The sequence below is a fragment of the Hypanus sabinus genome, chromosome 3, assembly GCF_030144855.1.
Source record: "Hypanus sabinus isolate sHypSab1 chromosome 3, sHypSab1.hap1, whole genome shotgun sequence".
NCBI lineage: Eukaryota > Metazoa > Chordata > Chondrichthyes > Myliobatiformes > Dasyatidae > Hypanus > Hypanus sabinus.
The window spans coordinates 97,466,617-97,493,275 of NC_082708.1; the positions used below are offsets into that span (position 1 = coordinate 97,466,617).

The 26,659-nt window shown below is 40.5% G+C and overlaps 1 protein-coding gene across 4 annotated transcripts in view; it reads right to left on the bottom strand.

Annotated features, from left to right (window-relative positions):
• sorcs2 (sortilin-related VPS10 domain containing receptor 2) overlaps positions 1–26,659 on the bottom strand; it is a 727,841-nt gene that overhangs the window by 212,099 nt on the left and 489,083 nt on the right. For all 4 annotated transcript variants that reach the window (XM_059964841.1, XM_059964844.1, XM_059964843.1 and 1 more), the window contains one exon: positions 18,754–18,918. In XM_059964841.1, the coding sequence (XP_059820824.1) occupies positions 18,754–18,918 (165 nt within the window). The remainder of the gene's footprint in view (positions 1–18,753; positions 18,919–26,659) is intronic.

The following is a 26,659-nucleotide window of genomic DNA, read 5'->3' on the forward strand; positions in this document are numbered from 1 at the left end:
AGACCTTTCTATTGAATGACAACGAGGATTTTTCCTTTTTTGTATGAGTGCCATCACTTGCTTGATATCCTGTGTGAATAAGTGTCAATAAATTATTCAGGTGTATGAATAATAAAATATGAGGGCAAATAAAACAAGAGTACAGTGTGTGAAATAACAACTGTATTCCTGTGTGGCACACATTCTTTAAAGAGCCCCTTTCATTAAATGACATGCATGTGTCTACGATCCAGACAACAGCAGCTCTTTTTAAACTTGATCCTCTTTCAAGAATGGGCAATGAGGTAAGTGAAACTAGAAACTAGTTTTAAAATTGTTTTATCATAGAAAAAAGAAGTTGGACATTTAAGGATAAAAACAAAGAATAGGGGATATGTCGATGAGGAAATAAGAGAAATAAAATAACACAAGCAAAGTCACACGGTTAAAATCCTAGATGAGGAAACACTCAGTGACCAGGATTATGAAGAGACCAATGAGGCAATCAACGAGTTAGGACAAATCAAATTCGTAAAAAAAAATGAGCAGCACACTTTATCTGTGGATAATGAGTTGGACAAGGTTATCAGGTAACAAGAGGATCAAGCTGATCCCCTTTCAGACTCATTTCAGGGATGATGGTCAAGACAGAAACAGGCCCTTGTCCTGTCTGTTCCATGCTGAACCAGTATTGCGCCTAGTTCCAGAGACCTGCACTTGGACCACGGCCTTCCATCCATAAACTTCTCTTGAATATTGCAAACAAACCCACATCCACCACTTCTGCTGGCAGTTCATTCCTTGACTGGCAGTTCCACCCTTAACTAATAAACTCTAGTTCTGGTCTCATCCAATAGCAGTTGATGAAAGCCTGTTTGCATTTACCCTACCTATACCCCTCACAATTTTGAATATCTCTATCAAAACTGCAGTCATTCTTCTACACCCCCGGTAATTACGTCTTAACCTATTTAACCTTTGCCTATAGCTAAGTCCTCAAGTCCTGACAAAATCCTCTTATTTTCTCTGCACTCTTTTCAATCTTATTGATATCTTTCCTGTAGGTAGGTAACCAGACAGTACACAATGCTCCAAATTCAGCCTCACCAACATCTTATACAACTTCAACATAGCATCCCAAATCCTGTACTCAATACTTCATCTTAGGAGAGCCAACGTGTCAAAAACTCTCTCTCCTCCAAAAAGTAGCCAAGATGTGGGGTTGAGATTGCAAAGGGAGCTGGAATGGACATGTAATAAGGGTAATGTCACAATTGCAATGGGAGATTTCAATATGCAAGGAGATTGGCAAAATCAAGGTTGGCGTTGGATCGCAAGAGAGGCAATATGTTGAATGCCAATGAGATGGCTTTTTAGAGCAGTTTGGGGAAAGGCCATCTTAGATTGGGTGTTGTGTAATAACCCAGATATTATTAAGGAGCTTAATGCAAAGGAACTCTCAGGAGGAAGTGATCATAATATGGTTGAATTCATACTGCAATTTGAGAGGGAGAAGCAGAAGTCACATGTATCAGTATCACAGCGGAATAAAGGGAATTAAGAGTCATGAGAGAGGAAATTGCTCAGGTGGATTGGAGGAGGATACTGGCGGGGATGATGGCAGAGTAGAGATGGCTGAAGTTTCTGGGAATAGTTCACAAGGTGCAGGATAGATATGTCCCACAGAAGTAGTTGTTCTCAAATGGCAGGGTTAAGCAACCATGGCTGACAAGAGAAGTTAACGACTGCATTAAAGCCAAGGATAGGGCATATAAGGTAGCAAAAGTGAGTGGGAAGTTAGATGATTGAAAAACATTTAAAATCCATCAAAAGGCAAATAAAAAAGCTATAAGAAGGGATAAATTGAAATATGAGGGCAAACTAGCCGATAATATAAAGCAGGATACTAGAAGTTTTTTCCACTTATATAAAGAGTAAAAGGGAGGTGAGAGTTGATATTGGACCACTGAAAAATGATGCAGGTGAGGTAGTAATGGGGGACAAAGAAATGGCAGATGAACTTAACTATGGAAGACCTAAGTGTCCCAGAAGTCTGTGAGTGTCAAACAATAGACAATAGGTGCAGAAGTAAACCATTCGGCCCTTCGAGCCTGCACCACCATTTTGAGATCATAGCTGATCATCTACTATCAATACCTGGTTCCTGCCTTGTCCCCATATCCCTTGATTCCCCTAACCATAAGATACCTATCTAGCTCCTTCTTGAAAGCATCCAGAGAATTGGCCTTCCGAGGCAGTGCATTCCAGACCCCCACAACTCTCTGGGAGAAGAAGTTTTTCCTTAAATCTGTCCTAAATGACCTACCCCTTATTCTCAAACCATGCCCTCCGGTACTGGACTCTCCCAGCATCTGGAACATATTTCCTGCCTCTTTCTTGTCCAATCCCTTAATAATCTTATATGTTGCAATCAGATCCCCTCTCAATCTCCTTAATTCCAGTGTGTACAAGCCCAGCCTCTCTAACCTCTACTGCATAAGACTCTAACCTCTCTGCGTCAGGAAGCAGGGGTGAGTGCCATTGCTATTACAAAGGAAAAAGTGCTAGGCAAACTGAAAAGTCTTAAGGTCGATAAGTGACCTGGACCAGATGGACTAAATCCCAGAGCCCCGAAAGAGGTTGCTGAAGAGATAATGGATGCATTGGTCATGATCTTTCAAGAATCACTTGGTTCTAGCATGGTTCCAGAGGACTGGAAAATTGCAAATGTCACTCCACTCTTTAAGAAGGGAGGAAGACAAAAGAGAGGGAATTTTAGGCCAGTTAGCCTAACCTCAATGGCTGGGGAAGTGTTGGAATCTATTATTAAGGATGAGGTCTCAGGGTATTTGGAGACTAATGATGAAATAAGTCAAAGCCAGCATGGTTTCTGTAAAGGGAAATCTTGCCTGACAAATCTGAGGAATTCTTTGAGGAAGTAACAAGTACGGTGGACAAAGAAAAGGCAGTGGATGTCATTTACTTGGATTTTCAGAAGGCATTTGATAAGGTGCCACATGAGACTGCTTAACAAGATAATATCCTATGGCATTACAGGAAAGATACTGGCATGGAATGAGGAGTGGCTGACAGGCAGGAGGCAGCCAGTGGGAATAAAGGGGGCCTTTTCTGGTAGACTGCCAGTGACTAGTAGTTCCTCAGGGGTCAGTATTGGGACCACTACTTTCCACATTGTTTGTCAGTGATTTAGATAATGGAATTGATGGCTTTGTAGCAAAGCTTGTGGATGATATGAAGATAGGTGGAGGGGTAGGTAGTGCTGAGGAAGCAGATCTTAGACAAATTGGAAGAATGGGCATAAAGGTGGCATATGGAATAGTGTTGGGAAATATATGATGATGCATTTTGGTAAAAGGAATAATAGCGCAGACTATTATCTAAATGGGGAGAAGATTCAAAGATCAGAGGTGCAGAGGGAGTTAGGAGTCCTCGTGCAGAACTCCCAGAAGATTAATTTACAGGTTGAGTCTGTGAAGGCAAAAGCAATGTTGGCATTTTTTTCAAGAATGGAATATGAAACCAAGGAGATAATGCTGACCACACTTGGAATATTGTCAGTGGTTTTGGACCCCATATCTCAGAAAGGATGTGTTATCATTAGAGAGAGTCCAGAGGAGGGTCACCAAGATGATTCCGGGAATGAAGGGGTTAACATATGAGGCACATTTGGCAGCTTTGGGTCTGTGCTCACTGGAATTTAGAAGATTGTTGAAAGGACTAAATAAGGTGGATGTGGAGAGGATGCTTTCTCTGGTGGTGGTATCCAGAACTAGAGGGCTCAGCCTCAAAACCGAGGGGCGACATTTAGAACAGAGGTAAGGAGGAATTTTTTTAGCCGGAGGGTAGCGAATCTGTGGAATTCTCTGCCACAGACTGTGGTGGAGGCCAGGCCTGTTGGTATATTTAAAGCGGAAGTTGACAATTTGCTGATGGGTCGGAGCATCAAAGGATATGGTGAGAAGGCAGGTGTATGGGTTTGAGTGGGATCTGGGATCAGCCATGGTGGAATGGCAGAGCAGACTCGATGGGCTGAATGGCCTAATTCTGTTCCTATGTCTTATGACATTACTTTCAAGGAATCATAGATCTGTATTCCCAGATTCCTTTGTCTTACCACACTTCTCAGTGCCCTTTCGTCTACGTGCAAGTCCTACCCTGGTTTGTCCTCTTAAAGTACAACACCTTATATTTATCTGCATTAAATTTTATCTGCCATTTTTCAGCACATTTTTCCAGCAGCTCCAAATCGCACTGTAAGCTCCTATAGTCCACTACACCCCCAATCTTGATGACATTGGCAAATTTAATGATCCAGTTTACCATATTTTCAACCAGATTGTTGATATACAAACGGTTTGTAGATGACAAACTACAATGGACCCAGCACTGATTCCTGCAGCACATCACAAGTCACAGGACTCCACTCAGGGAGGCTACCATTCTCAAGCTTCTCCTGACAAGCCAAACAACTGAAACTTCTGGATGAGCCTCCCATGCAGAACTTTGCAAAACTCCCTGCTAAAGTCCATGTAGACAAGGTCCACTGCTTTTCTTTCATTATCTTTCCAGGTAACTCTATAGGATTGGTAAAACACAACCTTCCATGCACAAAGTCATGTTGACTATCCCTATCGGGCCCTGTCTTTACAAGTTCTTATATGATCCGTCTTCAGAATACAGTCGGCCCTCCTTATCCGCGGATTCCGCATGCACAGATTCAACCAACCACAGATCTGGAAAACCCGGAAGTTCTCTCTCCAGCACTCATTGTTTTAGCATGTACAGACTACTTTTTCTTGTCATTATTCCCTAAACAATACAGTATAACAACTATTTACATAGCATTTACATTGTATTGGGCATTATAAGTAATCTAGAGATGATTTAAAAGTACAGGCACTCCCCAGATTATGAATGAGTTTTGTTCCTGAATCCGTCTTTAAGTCGGATTTGAAGTCTGGATAGATACATCTGGTATTACTTAGCGTCAGTTAGTAAAACGTTTGTCTTAGTATATAGTATATATTTTGCCTTTGTATGCATATAAAACACTTAAGAAACATACGTATTTCAATAATTAAACCACTGCGCTGCTTAGTAATAATTGTAGCTTTTGTTGGGGCAGGGCCTTTCACATGCTCCATTAAAATTGTTCTGATCATTGACCGACTGTAGCCTAATGCTTTTCCAATGACCAATGTCATTTCACCTCTTTCCAATCGCTTTATTACTTCCACTTTATTTTCAATCATGATCATGATTATTTTCATGAACAGAAACACTGCAGATTCAGAGCTGCACCCGCTCCTAAAGTCCACCGCATTGAGACAGGTTAAATAAAGTCTGGGGTTCTGCTGGGTCCTAAAGACCACTGCACTGTAACAGGTTAAAAAGGGATTTCAGCATCCGCATTTTTTGGTATCCGCGGGGGAGGGTCCCAGAACCAATCCCCCGCGGATAAGGAGGGCCGACTGTACCTTCCAAAATTTACCCCCAACTGATGGAGGGTGGCTAAGGATGGTGGGATAGGGAGGAAGGGAGGAGGGAGGGGTGGGAGGAAGGAAGGGAGGAGAGGAGGAAGTGAGGAGGGGAGAAGGAGAGGGAGGAAAGGAAGAAAAGAAGGAAGGAAGGACAGAGAGCAACTTGGGGGTGTCCACTCAAAGCTTGCTTGAAACAGCAGCTGGAACACCAAAGCAACTGAAGAGCATACATTTCATATTTAATACAGGCTCCTGTTCTATTTCAACAGCTGCCCTGGCTAGCCATTAAAACGAGCAGGGTACTGTGCCTTTACTTCAGATTTTCAGCAAGATTAGTTTTCTTCTGTTCAACATTGAACAGATTAGTGGCCTTCATCAGCCTCACCTAACTGAAGCCAATGTATGTAATTTGTCTTCTCTGGATCTTCACTTTACCATAAATATCTGTTCTCTTCCCCTATTTCTGACAGTTTAAACATACTCCTTGTGTTGCCCTCTCCAGAAATACTGTTTAACCTCGTGTTATTGATGTCATTTCAAATCTCCTCAAAATGCCTAATGAGGACCTGGTCAGCAACCACTCCCAACAGAGGTGGAAGTTGTTTTGGATATTCTGAGATTTGTGTGACTATTGGACCGTACTTTCTACTAGTCTTCCTCAGTGTTTTGGTGTCCTTTTTCTTGTGGTTAATTAGCAGCTGTGTGATCTGTTACTTATCTGTGTGTGGGGAGTAATGGAGGTTTTAATGCCAGTCACTGCTCTTTTCTGTGGGGAGGGGGTCGGTGTTGCTATTGTGACTGTTGTTTCTGTGAGTGAGGGGGTCGGGGATTGTTATTGTCGCTGTTGTTTCTGTGAGTGAGGGGGTCAGGGATTGTTACTGTCGCTGTTTTTTCTGTGAGTGAGGGGGTCAGGGATTGTTATTGTTGTTGTTTTTTCTGTGAGTGAGGGGGTCGGGGATTGTTACTGTCGCTGTTTTTTCTGTGAGTGAGGGGGTCGGGGATTGTTACTGTCGCTGTTTTTTCTGTGAGTGAGGGGGTCGGTGATGGTTATAGTGACTGTTTTTCCTGTGAGGGGGTCGGGGATTGTTACCGTCGCTGTTTTTTCTGTGAGTGAGGGGGTCGGGGATTGTTATTGTGACTGTTTTTTCTGTGAGTGAGGGGGTCGGGGATTGTTATTGTCGCTGTTTTTTCTGTGAGTGAGGGGGTCAGGGATTGTTATTGTCGCTGTTGTTTCTGTGAGTGAGGGGGTCGGGGATTGTTATTGTTGCTGCGTTTTTCTGTGGGGAGGGGTTGGGAATTTGTACTATTGTGGCTGTTTTTTCTGTGATTGAGGGGTGGGGATTATTATTGTGGCTGCTTTTTTCTGTGGGGGAGGGGTGGGGTATTTTCGGGTTTGCAAGTTTTGTTTCATTTTCTTTTTTATGCCGGGGGGGAGGGAATTGATGTCTTTTCTTTCAACAACTCCCATTTCTCAGCTATCTGGAGAAGACAAATATCAGAATTGTATTGTACATGTAAACTCTGATAATAAGATGAAGCTTTGAATCTTTCAAGAAGTATAGCTGCTAACACGCTGTCATTGTGATTGTCTGGTTCCTCATGTTTGGAAACAGAGATCGAATTGGAAAAACCCTCAGGAAATGTAACATGGATTTCCAGCAAAACTCATTAATTAGCAGAGTGTGAGTTGTGTTAATTAAGGATGTCCAATGACATGATTCTGTCAATCTCTTTGGTGGAGAAGGGTATGGTTTCCTTACTGCTGAGAGACAAATTCTGATGAAATGGGACCATGTGATACCTTCTTTAACAGAAACTGCCAGAACACTATTGGCCATGAAGGAAATAAAATATGGAAAAGAACAACAAACTTGAATGAGTCAAGGAGAGTGGAAGTTGACAAACCAATTATCTTTGTTCTTGCCATTGGTTGAAGGAATGGAGGCTGCCATTTTGTGAAGCTGCTCTGCAACCTCCATTTTGTGAGCTGTCTTGTGAGGTGGTTTTCCTCAGGAATAGCAATGTCAAAGTGTTTTAAAGTGATGCTCCTGTTAATCTACTGGACTAGAGACTATTTCCAAATACAGAGTTATTTATGAGATGTTCTTTGGTACAATAGAGAATAAACATTTATGAACAGAGGAGACTGTGTCTGACCTGAGTAACTTGAGCCTGGTAACTGGCTAATTCAGAACAAAGGAACATTAATCTCCTTTTGTCACATGAAGAAGGGCAATAAAGTGTCGTTGGCTTGGACAAGAACCAGTGGGAAGCTGATACATTAACCAGATAGGCAAGAGCCAAGAAGGTCAAAACACAACATTTGAACTGATAAGGAGGGTATTAAGGTGCAATGAGAACTCTAGAGACTGACTATTGCAACGGAGACCCCCCATGCCAGGGGCTGGGAGGAGAATCAATTGTTTGTCCAACAGGAGTTCCCTTACTTTAGTGTTATAAATTGGAGAAGTGATCAGAATGAGTATTGGTACAGAGGGAATGAGTAGAATTTTTGTTTTAAGTTGTCAGTCAAGGCTCAACATAGTTACATTGTTGTTTGTGCAGAGACAATTATGTGCAAGCTTTGATTAATTAAGAGTTGTGCAGTGAATTACCCAACCTAGATCAGTTGATAATAGTCAACAGTTTAGAGTCCCTGGATGGGCTTGAAAAGAAAAATAGAGGTCTGGGACCCTAGCTTTGAGTTGAACCACCCACTAGGTTAGAATATTAAAATGGGGAAAGAAAAAAAGGACAAGAAGAAGCCTGGGGGTGGGTTGGGGATTTGAGAGATCACGTTCAGTTACATACAAAGAAAATGGCCTGACAATGAGGAGTGTCAAGGAAAGGCTGAGAGTGGTGGGTCATGGACCCTCAGGGATGCATTGTGGGAAAAGGTTAGTGACAATAAATCAAAGAAATGACAAAGGATTAAAAAAGCTGCTCTTGTGAAACTGGTAGAGAGATTGTGTAGGTGTAGGGAAGAGTTAGAGAGAGAAAAGAGCTGTGGCGAGAGACAGAGAAAAGGAAATGAAAGCAAAGTCAAGCAAATATGATACACGAGTCCGTTTCAGACTCAGTGTGCGTGTGTGACAAATGGCAAAGGAAAAAATGGAAGAGGAGGGTCGAAAGGGAAATACCGAGTTAGCAAAATAGAAAAGTCAGTGTCAGGATTTACGGACTGCTATGAATGACATGCAGAGATCAGCAGCTGAGAAGAAAGGCTGCGATCACACCAAGTGTTTAAAACAGATCGAAAATTTGTCAAGTCAACTCCCAGCTCAGAGAGGAGTGATATGCACTTTTGGAGTGAGGACTAATGATGATGGTTATGTAGATTGTTGTGATTTAGTGTCTGAGGTTGGGGAAGTGGCCCTCCTCCACATAGATTTTTCCAAGAGGTGGTGGCCACTGCCCGAATAGTGGTCATGGGAAAGGAAAGAGTTCAGGAACTACCACAGCCAGGGGGACCTGTTGTGACATGGTATTCTATCCATTTTTGACGTGACTCAGTTGGATGCTACAGTTGCGAGGAGAAGTGTAGGCTGAGAGACCATCCTCAAATTTTTTCAGCACACTCTGCAGCACAGGATAATTCACAGTTTGGATGAAGTAGAGGAATGGAAGTTGGCTTCCTTCTGTGTCTAACTTCAATGTTACACTCAGGCACAAAGCCACAGGACTCTGGGTGATCTACAGGCTGCAGGGACTAATCGATGTGACTCTTGATAAAGAACAGGTTGGACGGAATGATGTCAGGATATGTGCTCTTGGGGAGATGTGGGTGAAGGCAAAAGATGTGACAGAGGACTCAGAGGCCAGACAAATTATTTTAGGTTGCCAGCCAGTATTTGCCAAACATAAACGTGACTGTGGCAGATTGCAAGGAGACGAGTGTATACAAGGCCCTGATCCAAAAGCCCAGAAGCAATACAAATTTCCAAAACAAGCAGAGGCAGATGTTGAGATTATTCAGTTTGCTAACACAAAGTTTTGTGAGAAATAGCACCTACAAATACTTCACCCATGTGGCCAGTTCAGAATCTGATGGTTGGACACTCACCATAAATTACCAGGAATTGAAGGAAGTTACCCGTTTAACAACCTCTACTGTAGCCACAAGTTCCAAGACTATGATTAAGAAGAATTCTGTATGGTGCAAAGTGATTCACAGCGCTGAAAAGAGAGTGTCAATATAAATCTGCTTTCACTTGGAAGGGACAAGAGTATTGGCTCAGTTTTGGCTCAATTCACCCTCCATTTTCCATCAAATGTGCTGAAAGCCTTTGCTGCTCCCCGGGGTATATGTAGATGATACAGACAGAGACCTGACGGAAGCTTTATGAATTACTTAAAGAAGTACTTCAACTGTTGTAGGAGATGGATTATAAAAAGGCTCATACCATGAGGCAGCAGGTTATTTACTCGGGGAGGTTAGAACCCCTGGGAGATGAGAGTGTGATAAACAACATTGTGGCTAAACTACCTCTTCCCACTGATGTGAGGGGATTAAGGTCATTTCTTGGTTTGGTGGGGTATTATAGAGATCACATTGTTGTGTTTGTCCCAAAGCTTTCCCACTTATGGAGCTCTTGAAGAAAGGTGTTCCATGGGAATGGAAACTAGAACACTCTAAGGCAGAATCAGATCCTAAAACTAGCCTTACAGAAGCACCTGCTCTTTACACCCCAAACCATTCTGAGCTTTTCTCTTTGGAGGCTGCTGCAACAGGGTGTTAGCTGTGATCATGTGCTATCAGCTGCGTTACTCCAGGAGACTCAAGTCAGTGGTGTATGCTCTTGTGTTTACTCTGTGTAGAACAAAGTTATATGACATGTGAACGTCATTTATTAGCAGTGTTTTTGGCAGTTAATATTTCACTTATATTGCTGATCTTAATTCACTAGCTATCTTAACAGAGTATATTCCAATTCAGCTTTTACTGAATGATCATATTAAGGATGGCACAGTCAGACAAATACAACTAGTCTAATAGATATTGCTGTTACACGGCTATAATGTCAGTGTCAACAGTACATGCTCGCTGACAACTTAACTTGTAGGGGTGAACCTCACGAGTGTCGGATGACAGTAGCACAAGGATAGAAAGGACCATTCATTCCCATCTTAAAACCAGGAGAGGGGAATAAGGTCATGTGACCAGAAAGTTCCTCTTTAAGGATCTTTGTTGAAGGATCATCATAGTTTCTGATGGAGAGAGACACACAGGATGTGGTTTATATGTGGAGGGTGAGGAAGGAGTAGGGATGGAAAGTGTTGCACTCACGATACCCACAACAATGAGTGCACAAACGGCAGAGCTTTTGATGTCAGCCATCCAGAGTTACTATACACTCGGGAAGTATGCAGTTTGATTGAAAACTTACCATTATGGGAAGCAAGAGGTTATGTTTCAGCAGATGGTAAACCCTTACCATCAGCGCCTTTGTTGAAGTCGATATTTGAGAAAGCGAGAGGAAATACTGATGGAGTGAAAGAGGTGAAGGCTCACTTAAAGACATCCTGGGGAGGGCACAGGAAGACAGGTGAGTTAGACAAGGTGTGGAGTAAAATGGAGTCCAGATATAGAGGGAATAATGACACATAAACCAGCAAAGAGTATACCTATAGACAGTCAAGGTAAAACAACAGGATCAGGAGTTAGCAAAGGTACAGCGAGGAGAGAATTCTGAAGAGTATATGAAATACCTAGGTAGAAAGGTATTGAATTTTACTTAATAACGGTAGATTTGTGGTGCCAGAAGGTGAGAGAAACCGGGTGATATATCGGCACCATGACATTTTTGGGCATCAAGGAGCAGATAGAACTATGGAACAGTTGAAGAATCTGTATTCAAAAATACAAAAATGGGTCAGAATAGGATGAAAAACATCAGTAATAGACTAAGGGTGGCCTGCATAAATGTAGGAAGTACTAAGAATAAAATAACTGAGCTGAAATTGTGTGCAAGTGTGTAAGTATGAAAAATAGCAATAACTCAAACCAGACTGACCTCAAACGATGGTGATGAATATAGTATTAAAGGACATACTTTACTCAGGGAAGACAGGCAAAATCGAAAAGATGGAGGAGTAGCTATATAAACAGGAGAGAATTTAAATTTGGGGCTGCTTATGATAGGAGATGAATTGAGTGGAAATGTCTGGGTGAGAATTGAAAGCTATAAGGAATAACATCGGGTGTCCCCCTATTGCTGATAGTTATGTTAATAAACAACTCTAACAGAATATTTAAAAAGCAAGTTCTGAGGGTGATGGGTGACTATAATTTCCTAAATACTGAGTGGGAGAACCCAGTGACTAATGAATTAGAAGAAAGTGAATTAATTGAGTTATTGAATGATAGTTTTTTGACCCAAACAAGAGGGGAGGCCTGTCTAGATATGATATTCTGTAACAATCAGGATAGAATGTTGAGTACGCAAGTTGTTGAGCCTTTTAGAGTAAGTAATCATAACATTGTTCATCTCAAAGTTATTTGGGAGAAATAACCAAATAAAACCAGTAAACACCAAAGCCATTAAATTGAATTTCAGAAAGACAAAGTTCATGCAGATGCAGCAAAGACTTCAGAAGATAAACTGGAAGGAACTGCTTGATATTGAGTCAGTTGAGGAACAATGGGGTTGATTTAAAGAGGTAACACCTGCAGTTCAGGATACGTTCATACCCAAGATCAGAAGCAGTAAAAACAATAGATCAACTACATGGATGAATAAAGATATATATAAAATTATTGAAGAAAAGACAGCTATATAGGGAATACAGAAAAAATAGTAATGATGTTAACCGTAGGGCAAATGAAAATATGAGAGCTATAGTCAAGAGGGAAATTAGGATCGCCAAAAGACAAATTGCGATGGATATTGCTGATAATGCTAAGTTTGACCCCATGAGATTTTTTTTACAATAATTTAGTAGTAAAAGAAAAGTCAAGGAGGAAGCTAAGTGTATTAGGAATAATAGTGGGGTGTTAAATTATGCAGAGAAGGTCATAGCAGATACTCTTAACTCATAGTTTGCTAAAATATTCACCTGTGAAAATGTTAGCAACATGCCAGTAAGCATAAAGAAAAATAAGGTTGTTTTAAGTGACTTAGAGTTCTTAGAAAATGAGGTCCTGCTTCAGGTGAAAAGGCTAAAAGTTAATGCATTTCTTGGGCCAGACAACTTACAACCAAGACTTACATTACATAAAAGGAGTATGTGATCATATATACAAACCCCTAACATGTATTTTTAAAAAGTCATTGAAGACTGGGGAAATCTCTAAGGACTGGAAATTGGTCAACGTTGTCCCAGTATATAAGGGTAACCCTGGTAACCATAGACCAGTAAGCTTAACATGTGTCACAGGCAAGATAATGGAATCAGTGATAAAGAATGAGATGGAAAAGCAGCTGATAAGAATAGACATGCTAGCAGAAAGTCAGCATGGGTTCAGAAAGGAGAAATCATGTTTTATTAATATGCTGGAGTTCTATGGAGAGGCAAGTCAAATTTATGATAACAATAGAGTGGTTAATATAATTTACTTAGACTTTCAGAAGGCTTTTGACAAGGTACCCCTCAAGAGGTTAATAATCAAATTACAGGAAGTAGGGTTTCAGGGTAAGATGTGTGAATGGATGCAGAATTGGCTCAAAAACTGAAAACAATGAGTTAAGGTGAGAGGATCATTTTCACAACCAGAAGATGTTAAAAGTGGGGTTCCACAGGGATCAATTTTGAGGCCACTGCTGTTTTAAATTTACAGTAATGATTTGGATAAGCACATAACAAATAAACTAGTAAAGTTTGCAGATGACACAATATTAGGGGGATGGGCTGATAACATTCAGGCAGCAGACTCAATACAGTTAGATCTAAACAAAATCTAAATGTGGGCAGATAAATAGCAGATGAGATTTAATGTAAGTAAATGTGAAGTATTACATATAGGAAGCAGAAATATTAGATATAAATATACAATGGGGGTGGGGGTCTTGAGCTCGAAAGTGATTTGGGCATCCTGGTACACTCATCATCTAGACAATGCACAGAAGTGATTAGGAAGGCTAATAGAATGTTGGGCTATATAATGTGATCAGTGGAGTTCAAGTCAAGAGATGTTCTCCTTAAGGTGTATAATACACTTGTGAGGCCACACCTTGAATACCGTGTACAAATTTGGTCACCAAATTGTGTGACGGATGTGAAGACACAGGAGAGAGTTCAGAGAAGGGTGACTAGACTCATTCCAGGTTTGCAGGGTGTGAGCTAAGAAGAAAGATTAAAAGGATTAAATCTTTTTTAACCTCGATAGATGTAGAATGAGAGGAGACATGATAGAAATGTTCAAAATCATTAAAGGTATAAGTAAAATGGATGCAAGCTGTTACTTTAAAATTTATCTGTCATCAAGGACACATTGCCATAGGTGGAGACTGGTTAAGTGGAGATTTCAGACAAACATCTTTTACATTTCTTTACACAGCGAGTTGTGGCCATATGGAACAAACTTCTTAGTTCTGTAGTTGAGAGTAGTACGTTAGAGTCTTTTGATAGTTCAACACACTACGTGGATAGGAATTTGGCAAGCTTTGTTGGGCTGAATGGCCTGTTCCTGTCAAAAACTTTCTAATTTTCTAATTGGTGGCCAAAAATGTGAAGAGATGTAGAACCCTGTTGTAAGAATTGTTTGATCAGAACCTAGTTTAACCCAGATAAATCGACTCAATAAGCAGTTTCAAGACAGGACCATGGGTTAACTTGTAGATTGATTTTGTGGGACATTTACCTCTACCACCTGAAATATGTCAAAGCAAAGTGGATACTTTCACCACGTGGATAGAGGCTTTCCCAACTAGAAATAACACGGCTTACATTACAGCCAATATTTGGTTTGAGGGTTTCTATCCATTGGGGATTGCCAGAGTTTAGAATCATATGAAGATCACCACTTCACCGCACAGATGATGCAAAATCTGATGGAACTCTTTGGGGTAAAACAGAGGTTCCATATCTCTTATCAACCCAATCCAGTGAAACTGTCCAATAGATGAACAGGACTTCATAGACAATGTTGGCTAAAATGGCTGAACACCACATGGCCATATGGGTCAGTGTCGTACCCGATTTCCTTATGATAATCTGTGCTACTGAATCTTCTTTAACAGGTTTTACACCTTTGATATTGAGAAACGAGAGAGTTGGTGTTCCTGGTTTGGCTAGGTTTAGCAGAGCCTGAGTATGATGGTATTGTAAAGGACAAATGGGTACAGCAATTAATGGACAATATCATGAAGAACCAATGTGTCGCAGCCCATAATATAGGACAGAAGAAAGAGCAAACTAAACAGCATTTTGACATGCAAACTCCTAGGGAGTTCGGAATAAGATGAAAGTTTATGATTTCAGAACTCCAGTCATGAACCTGAGATTCGCAGGGCCATTTAACGTCATTGACAGAGCTAGTCTATCGAATCCAAACTGAAAACCATCGTCCTTTAGTAGGATATAAATGATGATACTCTGAGATAATTTTCAGGCAAGGTGTAGATGCTTTCTCAGTGAGTTGGGCAACCATTTCCAGAATTCACCTGGAGGTTATAGATAAGTCACTTTATACTCAGCATCATTAAGTTAAGGCATTCATTGCAATAGTTTAAGCCATGGCAGAGATAAGGGAAGAGAAACAGGTGGGAGACTACGTTCTTCACCAGATCTCCTGGAAATAAAGCAGGGAAAATGGCAGGTTTAAATTTAGAGTAAGTATCAGATGATTAGGTAAGCACAGAATCTGCACTTGATTTTTTTTTCCAGGTATTCAGAAATGACTGGCATTGGAATACTGCTGATGAGCGACCTCATAATGGTCGAAAGGTCTATAGAAGATTACATGTTCTACAATAAAGTGCATTATTGGCCAATGGTATATTCATCTGGAAAAGGAAAACTCTGATTTTAGACCTCCGCTGCCTTGCGACCATACCCACCCATAGGAAAGGCTTCAGGAGTAAACCCCGAGGAAGAAATCTGGAGCCGGGGCCCTAAGACAGTTTGATGTTGTTTACAACTTCACTCTGGCAACCTCTGCGACGACACTGGTGCCAAGTTGTATTGGCACTTGTCCTTCCCTTGGACTACATCAATGATGCAGAGAGGGGGAGCCCACTGCATGGGCAACAGCCGGTTCTTAAATCTTCCCACCCAGGTTTGCAACCTGGAGAGGGCACAGTCCACCAGAGAAGCAAACCTATGCTCCCTGGGATCAACAGCTGTCTACTACTATATTCATTTGGACTGATGCAAGGGATGAAGATGATTAGGGTGGCTGCAGATGGACTATTCACGAAATTCACAGAGAAATCTATTTGGATTCCATTTGATGCTGTGATAATCGTAGATTGTGTAGATGAGGAAGCTAAAATGGTAGTATGAGTTCTGAAGAACTGAACGAAGAGTTTGGATTTCACTTATCAATCTACCTACTTATGCTATTAAATGGAAAAGGTTTACAAAGAGAGTAGATTTGGCTTCCTGTTACCAAAAGGCAGAATATTAGATTTGTCCAAAGGATTTAGTTACGAATGGGTTAACTGATTCCTTATATGTGTTCTTTATGTAATTTGCTTGTAAATAACAGGACATTACTAAACTTTGCTTTGGTGAAAGATACTTATTAAATTACTACTTCAAACACACATTAAAAGAAGGGATCTTTAATTTGCAGTTTGTTTAACTCCAAAGTTGTGGTTTCCGATGTTTCGAGTGACTTCATTTTGGCTGGACAATTGCTAGCCAAATCATGTATTCACCTGAATCAATGTTAGTGCTGAGATTTTACGTAATATCTATTGCACTTTCACCTGTCCTTCACTTTGTGGCACAGTGGAATGGTGTTATCAACCATGATGCAGCTATTATTAGACAATTGTTTGAATTATCCAAGACTTCCTTCTCCGTCCTGAAGAAGGGTCTTGGCCCAAAACGTCAACTGTTCACTCTTTTCCATAGATGCTGCTTGACCTGCTGAGTTCCTCCAGCATTTCGTGGGTGTCGCTTTGGATTTCCAGCATCTGCAGATTCTCTCTTGTTTATAACTATCCAAGATGTTTTGTAGTACCCACCTTTTTGGAGTAAAGTTTAGAACTGGGCTGTAAACATGAATGCACATCTTTAGATTTGTATTATTTTGCATGTTATTGTTGTTCTGCTCTTTGTTCCAATGATTATCCAAAGTGTTTTTCTGAGTGTTTTCCAATGGCAACGTAAACTTATAATGTAAACAATGTAAACAACTTTTATAGGTACATATAGGTTCCTGCAAATGCCATCCCAAGTCACTTTTTGATTTTGTCTAACTTTACAAATGATGTTATTACTTTGCGTACAATGTAAGTCTTGTTAGGTCTTACTTGTTGTTCTATGTGCCAGCATATAGTGTGAAATTAGGTATCTTTTATCATGCTTCACTTTTATGCTTTGGTACTGCTAATATTGTTAAATATGCTGGTGTTTTGATATCCATGATTTACAGTCCATGACATTCTGTTAGCACTTTCATCAGTATTATTTGATGTAATCATGAATGCTGGCGTCCTTTTGTACTCTATCTCAAACGTATAAACAGCCTGTGATCCCCAGAATTTTAGTGGGTCAAAATGGGGCAGATGTCAACCATGAAGAAATTAAAATTGTAAGAAAACATCAAACTTGAATGAGTCAAGGAGAGTGGAAGTAGACAATCCAACTGCCTTTGTTCTTGCCATGTGAGTGAAGGAATGGAGGCTGCCATTTTGCGAAGCTGCTCCGTAACCTCCATTTTGCGAGCTTGGTTTTGTTCGAGAATAGCTGTGTCAGTGTTTTAAAGTGCACACAATGATGCTCCTGATAATTTGCTGATTTCCAAAGCAAATGATTTCCAAATTTGAAAAGATCATTTCCAAATAAGAAGTTATTTGCGGTCTTCCTTGGTAGGATAGAACATGCAGGTAATGTTACAACTATATGAGACCTTGGTCAGACCCCATTTGCAGTACTGTGTTCAGTTCAGGTCAGCTCACTACAGGAAGGATGTGGATGTTACAGATAAAGTGCAGAGGTGGTTTACAAGGATGTTGCCTGGTTTGGGGAGCATGCCTTATGAGAATAGGTTGAGTGAACTTGGCCTTTTCTCCTTGGAGCGACGGAAGATGAGAGGTGACCTGAAAGAGGTGTATAAGATGATGAGAGGCATTGATTATATGGATAGTCAGAGGCTTTTTCCCAGGGCCAAAATGGTTAACACGAGGGGGCATAGTTTTAAGGTGCTTGGAAATAGGTACAGGAGGGCGAGAGGATGTCAGGGTTAAGTTTTTCCACACAGAGACTGGTAGGTGTATGGAATGCACTACCAGCAATGGTGGTGGGGGTGGATACAATATAGTCTTTTAAGAGACTCTTAGATAAGTACCTGGAGCTTAGAAAAATAGAGGGCTGTGTTGTAGAGAACGCTTCAGCCACATGGTCAGCACAAGATTGTGGGCCAAAGGGCCTGTAACGTGCTATAGATTCCTATGTTCTATGCAGGTTTATGAATAATGGAACCTGTGTCCGACCTGAGTAACTAGAGCTGGCTGATCCAGAACAAAGAGACATTCATTATAAGTTGTAACTTAGAGAGGGTCAATAAAGTGATGCTGGCTTGGACCAGAACCAATGGGAAGCAGACACACTCGCCAGAAAGGTCAGAGCCAACGAGACCGAAACACAACGTTTGAACTGATGAGGCGGTTCAAATGCAAAGCAGACAGAATTCAGGAGATTACTATTTCAAGGACATCCACCCTGCCAGCAGCTGGGAGAAGGATCAATTGTTTGGCCAACAGGAGAGCTGTTACTTCAGTGGGGTAAATTGGAGAAGGGGTCTGAGTGTGTATTGGTACAGAGAGAACAAAAGTATTCATGTTTTAAATTATTGGCCCGGAGACAATGAGTTATGTTGAAGTTTAGAGTTGTGTAGTGAATTACCTAATCTTAATCAGTTGATAATAGTCAACAACACCAACAATTGTATACAATGTGGAAAAAGAGAAATTCATGGTGCTGGAATTAAGCTATACCTACACAACATAATAAAGAATAACCCTTTGAAAAAGATGTTAGCATCTATTCTGAAGATAAATCTTTAATTCTGGAGATTCTAAAACTGGGTTGCTACCATTCCACACAAGTGGTTGGGCTACTTAGGTAGCAATTCAAAAAGAATATATTCTAAGGTCATACTCACTCGCCCCTCCTTGCTGTACACGAGCAATTTATCTTGTTCCTTTGGATGAAACATCAGATTTTCCACAGAGAAGAAAATTTGCTGCTTTTGAAAGTTCGCTCCTTCATCAGTACTCAGAAAGAGGCTCTGATCATGATCATTTATTGATGAACTCACAAGAATGACCTGAAATAGAACAAACAGAAAATGGATCACTTTATTGTGTAGATAAACACAGTGGCTGAGCTAAGGGGTAGTTTTTCAACTCTGTGTCACCATTGGTATTGGGTGTGCGCTGTTGATGACCTTTTAGCTGTTAGCAATGGCAGTTCATTTGTAGTACATAACGGAATTCAAACAATGTAACAGCAAAGAACTTGGTACTACATTGGAATCACAACATTGTCAGTCTTCCCTAATACAGCACGTAGGACGCAAGTTGTAACAGCTACTAGAAGACATGGTGGATTAAGAAAATATCAGGAGCTTTGGATTGTTGAACAACTGTTCTCATTAATCCAACATTCTTAACTTTGTAAAACATGTGAGTCAATGGCACATGAACCTCTACTTAAAAGAGAAGCTGTGTTCCTAGAAATCCACCTACAGTTCTACAGTTTTCTGTAGTACAGAACTATAATAATGAGTACCACAGCTGCTGTTCATGATGGTGAGGGGGTGGGGGTGAGGGTAGAGGGGCAGGGGGCCTTAGAAACTTACAGTCAAAATGGCCAGTAGCTGCATTCAGAGACAAGCTGTTGCAGATAACTTATCACTTTCAAGTCTTTAGGCATACACTTGGAGACATATGGAAAATGCACTTTTGCACACAAATAGGTAAGATAGTTTAATGATATGACATACAGCGAATAACAGTGCTTGCATTTAAACTCGCTAACCTGCTTCAGATAGCTTGAGGGAAAATAGTAAGGCAAAGTTGAAAAAAATTACTAGATAGGAAAACAAATCTACTCCTTCACAAATAGCTGCCAAATTATCAAGGAATATGAGTTGCAAAATCAAAAGTATAAAAATGTATTATGTCTTTTGCAGTTTGTGCTCATCTTTTCCCCACATCAATTCCACAAAAACAATTTTTATTTTGTTTCTCAGATTTTTGGGTAGTCACTTGTGAATTCCCCAAGGGCAAATTTCCATAACCCAAACAACAGTAATACATGGGTCACCTATATTATTAAAATATTAACTACTTAAATAGAAATGAGGGGAATTTTAAAGAAGAGAACGAGGGAGATTTTGAAGCAAAGAGCATTAAGGAGGGGTTTCGACAGTAGTAAATCAGGGCAACTGGACTTGCTGTGTTGTCTAGAAGACGTTTCATCACTTATCCAAGAGGCTTCATCAGTTCTGATCCATGGTGGCTAGTTTTCTGGTTTATAAACTCTGTGAAGGTATTGCAATCACGAGGGTCGTTAAAGAGTCGTAGGGGTAATGAAAGGGTCATTAGACTTACCTTTGCTGAATAGAGGTGTGAAATGTTGTTGAGATACCAAGGTGGAGATGTTTGGACTGCACTGCATGTAGCTGATAGATATCGTACCCCACCCCCCTGTTCGGGGATGGGTTTTCCAGTTTAACAAAGATGGCTTCTATAATTTATGGCTTCTCTTTTAAATCACTTGTCCTCCCTGTCCAAAATATCAAAGGAGAGTCCCCTGTCCTTTAGGTGTAGATATATTGTCAATGATCTGGGCCAGAAAGGAGGAAATCTTTCAGCTTTAGGAAGATATAAAGGGCCTCGTCAGTCAGGCAACGACGTGCCATATGAACGTAATCCAGCAAAGCAAGGAAACAAAAGAGAATACTAAAATGTGTGGAGGTACAGAAGATTAACTCCATGGGCCCTTTAAAAAGGCATAAAGAAAGCTTTAATGAGACATGAAGTATAAATCTAGGATGTTCTGTCAGAATTTTATACATAGCTGTCCAAAGGCCACACATTTCAGGAAAGAAGTGGTCACATTAGAAAGGGCACAGAGGAGATCTGTTAAGATGTTACCAGGACTGGAAAGATTTAGTAATGAAGAAATATTGGCTGCCCTAAAGCTAAAGCTATTTTCTATGGAATGCAGGAGTCTGAAAGGAGTATTAATAGAAGTGCAGAAAATTGTTGATGCTCTAATCAGTTTTCATTAGCTGATGAGACAAAATATGTTTACATTTAACATAATTGTAAGAGATTAGAAGGCAGGTAAGATAGAATGTAGGACAGTACCGCACAAGAGCAGGCCCTTTGCCTCACAATGTTGTGCCAAACCAGCTAAAAAGCAGATCAAAAACACCCAAACACTAATCTCTACCTAAACAATGTCAGTCTTCATCTTCCTCACATTCATGTGCCTATTCAAACATCTCTTAAAAGCCTCCAATGTGTTTGTGTCTACCACCAAGCCAGGCAGTGCATTCCAAGCATCCACCACTCTCAAAAAATGTACCCCTCACATCCCCCTTGAACTTACCCCCTCTCACCTTCAATGCATGCACTCTGGTATTAGATATTTCAACCCTGGGAAACAGATGCCACTCTATCTATGGCTCTCATACCTCTGACAGATTTCCCCTCAACCTCCGGCGTTCAGGAGAAAACAACTCAAGCATATCCAGACTCTCATAGTAGCACATGTTCTCTAAAAAGTCAGAATCCTGGCACCATCTCCAAAGCCTCAGCACCCTTCCTATAGTGGAATGACCAGACGCAATATTTCAGAGTTCTATAAAATTGCAACATAACCTCTTGACTTGAATTCAATGCCTTGACTAATAAAAACAAGCATTCTATTAGCCTTCTCAACCATCTTATCAACCTGTGTAGCCACTTTCAAGGACCTGTGAACTTGGATCCCAAGATCTATCTGCTCAGCAACACTGTTGAGGATCTTGCCCATATCCGTGCATTATCTCTTTGCATTTGCCCTGTAAAAAGATGCAACACCTCACATTTATCTGGGTTAAATTCCATCTGCCCTTTCTCTGCCCATATCTGCAACTTATCTGTATCATGCTATATTCTTTGCCAGCCTTCTACACTATCGACAACTCCACCAATCTTGATATCATCCACATTTCAAACTATCCGACCAAACATACGTTTTATTTTGAATTTGCTTTTCAATACTTTCCCTGACATCTACTTTCTGGTGTGATTCTTCCCCTAATATGGGAAGGAAACATTTTTCTTCCAGAAGAGATTGGGTACTGGAATTCACGGATTGACAGTTTTATCAAGGCAGAAACTTCCATCACTTTTAACATGTGCAACTATTAGTTTTGAGAAGATAAGACCTACAGAGTTAAAGTCATAGAAAAGTACAGCACAGCCCTTTGGCCCATCTTGTCTGAGCCAAACCATTTAAACTGCCAACTCCCCGAGCTAGTGCTGAAAGATGAAATCAAGTATAAATTTTTATTGCTTTTTGATTCTGTGACTGTTGCTGTTTCCACCACCCTTTCAGGCAGAGAATTCCAGATCACATGCCATGAAAAAGACTTTCACTCTGTAACCTTGATTTTTGTGTCAATCACCTTAAGCAAGGAATCACTGAAATAGTAGAGATATATTGAATATTACTATTACAAAGTGCTCGAGGAATACATGCCTCTCTACCTGTACTGCAATGTTTTACCTATGCCTTTAAATCTACCATAAGAGCTTTTTGCTGAACAGAAGTATCTTCTCCTCCTGGGTAATTTACAATTAAGCAAATAAGCCTTGACAGGATTTTGAAGTGCTAGTTCAGGTTATTAAAAACACTTGATGCAACCTTCACACTGACAGAGCCTTGAAGTTGACTTGGGCATTAATCATATTGACAAATCACTCATTGGAGACAATGGTCTTCACACAAAAGCAAACAGAATCTGTTCCGTAAAAGCACAATGATTGACAAGGAATACTAATTCTAGTAATCTGCTGGGAATTAGCATTGTGAAAATGCAATTTGCCACCAACTGAAAAAAAGTCCTTGGCATACGGAAGTTTACACAGCCCCATTAGTAATTTACAACTTTCTCACTGTGGGCTTTCACTTTATAAAATATGAAGACCAGAAATAATCTCCAGTGTGGTTAAGAGTACAATTAATCTTAAATTAACATACTTCAGTATCTCCAAAACTCCACGCCATAAATCTACAAATTACAGGCTGTTCATTTACTTAACTCTCACTGAAAGGAATAAATATGTTGCTTATTATGTCCAATAAGTAATTAAGATCCACACTCAATTCAAGGTGGATGATTGGGATGTGTGCTATTGTCACTGTGAATTTTTATGTTCTGTTTTTACACTTGGGTTTTATTTATTATTATGAATGTGAACGAGGTGAAAATAAACTCAAATAACAACAACAATCACAAGAATATTGCCAGAAATTGAGAGCTTGAGCTGCAAGGAGAGCCTGTGGAGGTGGGTCTGTTTTTCTTGGAGCAGAGGAAGCTGACGGATAACCTTACCGAAGTTTATAAAATCTTGAGCACTATAAAAACATGGCCACAGATATCTCCTGGGATACGAGGATATTAAAACTAAAGATCACAGATTTAAGGTGAAAGGGAAGGACTTCAAGGTGACTTGGGGTGTAAGTTTTCCACCCAGTTGGTGTTGGATTTATTTATTTATTGAGATTAAGCATGGAATTGGCTCTCCCAGCCCTTTGAGCCATGCTGCTCAGAAACCCCTGATTTAATCCCAGCCTAATGACGGGACAATTTCCATAGACCAATTAACCTACCAACCGATACATCATTATACTGTGGGAGGAAACCAGAACACCCTGAGGAAACTCACGTGGTCATGGGAAAAACGTACAAACTCCTTACGTGCAGTGGTGGGAATTGAATCTGGTCATCAGTACTGTAAAATGTTTTGCTAACTACTCCACAAAGTACTGCCCACCCAAACCCCCCCAACCCCAGTATAGGAGCAAGATAACAAAGCAAGTAACCTTAGGTGGGTACAAATACAATTTTTAAAAATCCCCCCCAAAATAAAAATAGCTTTTAAAAATCTCTAGATGTTAACTATCCTTGCTTTGATGGTATTTGTAGCTTGAAAGACATATTTTGCAAGCATGTACTGTATATTGCAAAATAATAGTTGAGATTATTTCCAAAGGGAAACAGTTTCTGCGGGCTCCTGAATGGTAGTGAAGATCGAATGATTTACAAAATGGAATTCTGGAATACAAAACCAGTTTAAGGCATGATTGCTCCTCCAACAGCTCTCACCCAGCAAACTCTAACACTAAAATATATAAATATATCAGGAGCATGGGAACAAAACCACCAGCAAATTTCCCTTCAAGTCAAGTCACTTTTATTGTCATTTTGACCATAACTGCTGGTACAGTACACAGTAAAAATGAGACAACATTTTTCAGGACAATGGTGTTACACGACACAGTACAAAAACTAGACTGATCTACGTAAAAAAACAACGCAGAGCAAGCTACACTAGACTACAGACCTACACAGGACTGCGTAAAGCACACAAAAACAGTGCAGGCATTACAATAAATAATAAACAGGACAATAGGGCAAGGTGTCAGTCCAGGCTCTGGGTATTGAGGAGTCTGATAGCTTGGGGGAAGAAACTGTTACATAGTCTGGTCGTGAGAGCCCGAATGCTTCGGAGCCTTTTCCCAGACGGCAGGAGGGAGAAGAGATTGTATGAGGGGTGCATGGGGTCCTTCATAATGCTGTTTCCATTGCAGATGCAGCGTGTAGTGTAAATGTCCGTGATGGCGGGAAGAGAGACCCCGATGATCTTCTCAGCTGACCTCACTATCCGCTGCAGGGTCTTGTGATCCGAGATGGTGCAATTTCTGAACCAGGCAGTGATGCAGCTGCTCAGGATGCTCTCAATACAACCCCTGTCGAATGTGATGAGGATGGGGGGTGGGAGATGGACATTCCTCAGCCTTCACAGAAAGTAGAGACGCTGCTGGGTTTTCTTTGCTATGGAGCTGGTGTTGAGGGACTAGGTGCGATTCTCCGTCAGGTGAACACCAAGAAATTTGGTGCTGTTTACGATCTCTACCGAGAAGCCGTCGACGTTCAGCGGGGAGTGGTCGCTCCGTGGTGGCTTCAAATTATATTTATCCTGACTTGGCAAAACATTGCTCCTTCTTCACTGTTGTTGGGTTTAAGTGTTAGTACACTGCCCTGAGCATGCAGCAGCACGACAACATTTGAAGGTGGTGGCTCTCCACTGAGTTGAGCACAATTACAGATGGGCAGTAAATGCGTACATTCTGATAAATGAAGCAAGAGGTGCAATAAAGGAAGGCAACAACACACACAGATGACCAGACGAGAAGAACTGAAAACTTAGAGCCGGTTTTGAGTAAGTTGCAGAAAAATAGGAGTCGAGCTAAGAAGGCATTTGAACTCAGTCATAGGAGTGTTAAATTTGAGATATGGGGCTAAAGTAAAGCTGATGTAGCTGTGTGAGGTCTGGGTTATTAAGGCAGTGCAAGATAGGATAGAGCCAGTGGTCTCATAAGAGCTGATTTGTAGATCACAGAGAAGCCAGCTTAACAATGACATGATTCAGGCTGGAGGTGGCAAAGGCATTTCACTGCCTCTCTCCTTATATTACATCCAAATATATCATACAGATTCTTACTACTTTTAGCTGGAACACTACAGCATTGGATCTTAAAACATACACTTTACTCAGTTCTAATGAAACAATACATGTGCAAGAATAGCACGCAATATTCCATTACACCAAGCAGCAAGCAAATCCAAAAGTAGACTACAAATATTTCCCAAATTTAAAAACAGTTTTCCTTTGAAATGGGAAACATGGCCTCCTGTTGTTGACAACACCTCATACCAGCTAAATTTCACTTTCCTATTAACCATAAGAAAGTTTATATCAATTTGTCAAAGGATTCATTATTAAAGAATTTGTAAGATTTCAAGAAGAGGTATGTAAAATTATTAAAATAACTGTGCAAGGGAGTTTGCAGCACATGGCACACATGTCTCTGCCAATAAAGGTCCTACATGAAATGGCATTGTCAGCCTACATCCCAGAGAATAGGAATGCAAATCAGAAAAATATCTTTAAGATCATCTCAAACTGACAATCTCATTATGGGTAGAAGTTTCACAGGATTGGATATCTATATATGCTCCTGTGCTTTGTTATGTGGTTTGTGCTATGTGGTGGTTACTGGAAATGGCCATAGTGTTGGTCTTAAGATGTAGGAGATAAGTTCACCTGTTTTGCGATTGGGAATAAATATTTATTATTTTCATACTCTGCTTATCTCATTTGCTCTGAGAGGCACAGCAATTTGTGGAATTCATGCATATCAATGCTTAGTCACCTGGGGCTATTAGTTTTGAAGATTTTGTGTTCTAAATTAGAATTGAAGACCACCTTGACTGAAGTATTTCCCCAATCTGTATATCAACCCCAGGAAATTCAGCTGGTTCTTCAATGCAGGGATGAGATTGTAGCTTTAGAGATACAAGGAAGTCTTGCTGAATTAAATGTAAGGTTCTAATTTATTCAGGGTTCAACCAGTCCTTGACCCCCTTGCATATCCCCTAGTAAATGTACACTTAATTTAAAGCAATTCAACTATTATTTACCCTTTCCCTATTTGAGTGTGAATCAAACATAACTTCACATTTCATATTGATGCACTTGAAAACAGGATGCATATTTGAAAAGACTTTTTTTTAAATGGGTGATCCATACCACAAAGACTCCATTCAGATGGAGTCAGGCTTCTTTTCTGTAATAGTAAGATGAAGCACATGAAATGAACCTCCGATCATAGACATGATGGGAAAGGGGTCGGTTTCAGATTCCCTTAATGTTTTCTTGTTCTTTGTAAATCATTGGTTTCAAAGCAACACATACAAAATGCTGGAGGAACTCAGCAGGTCA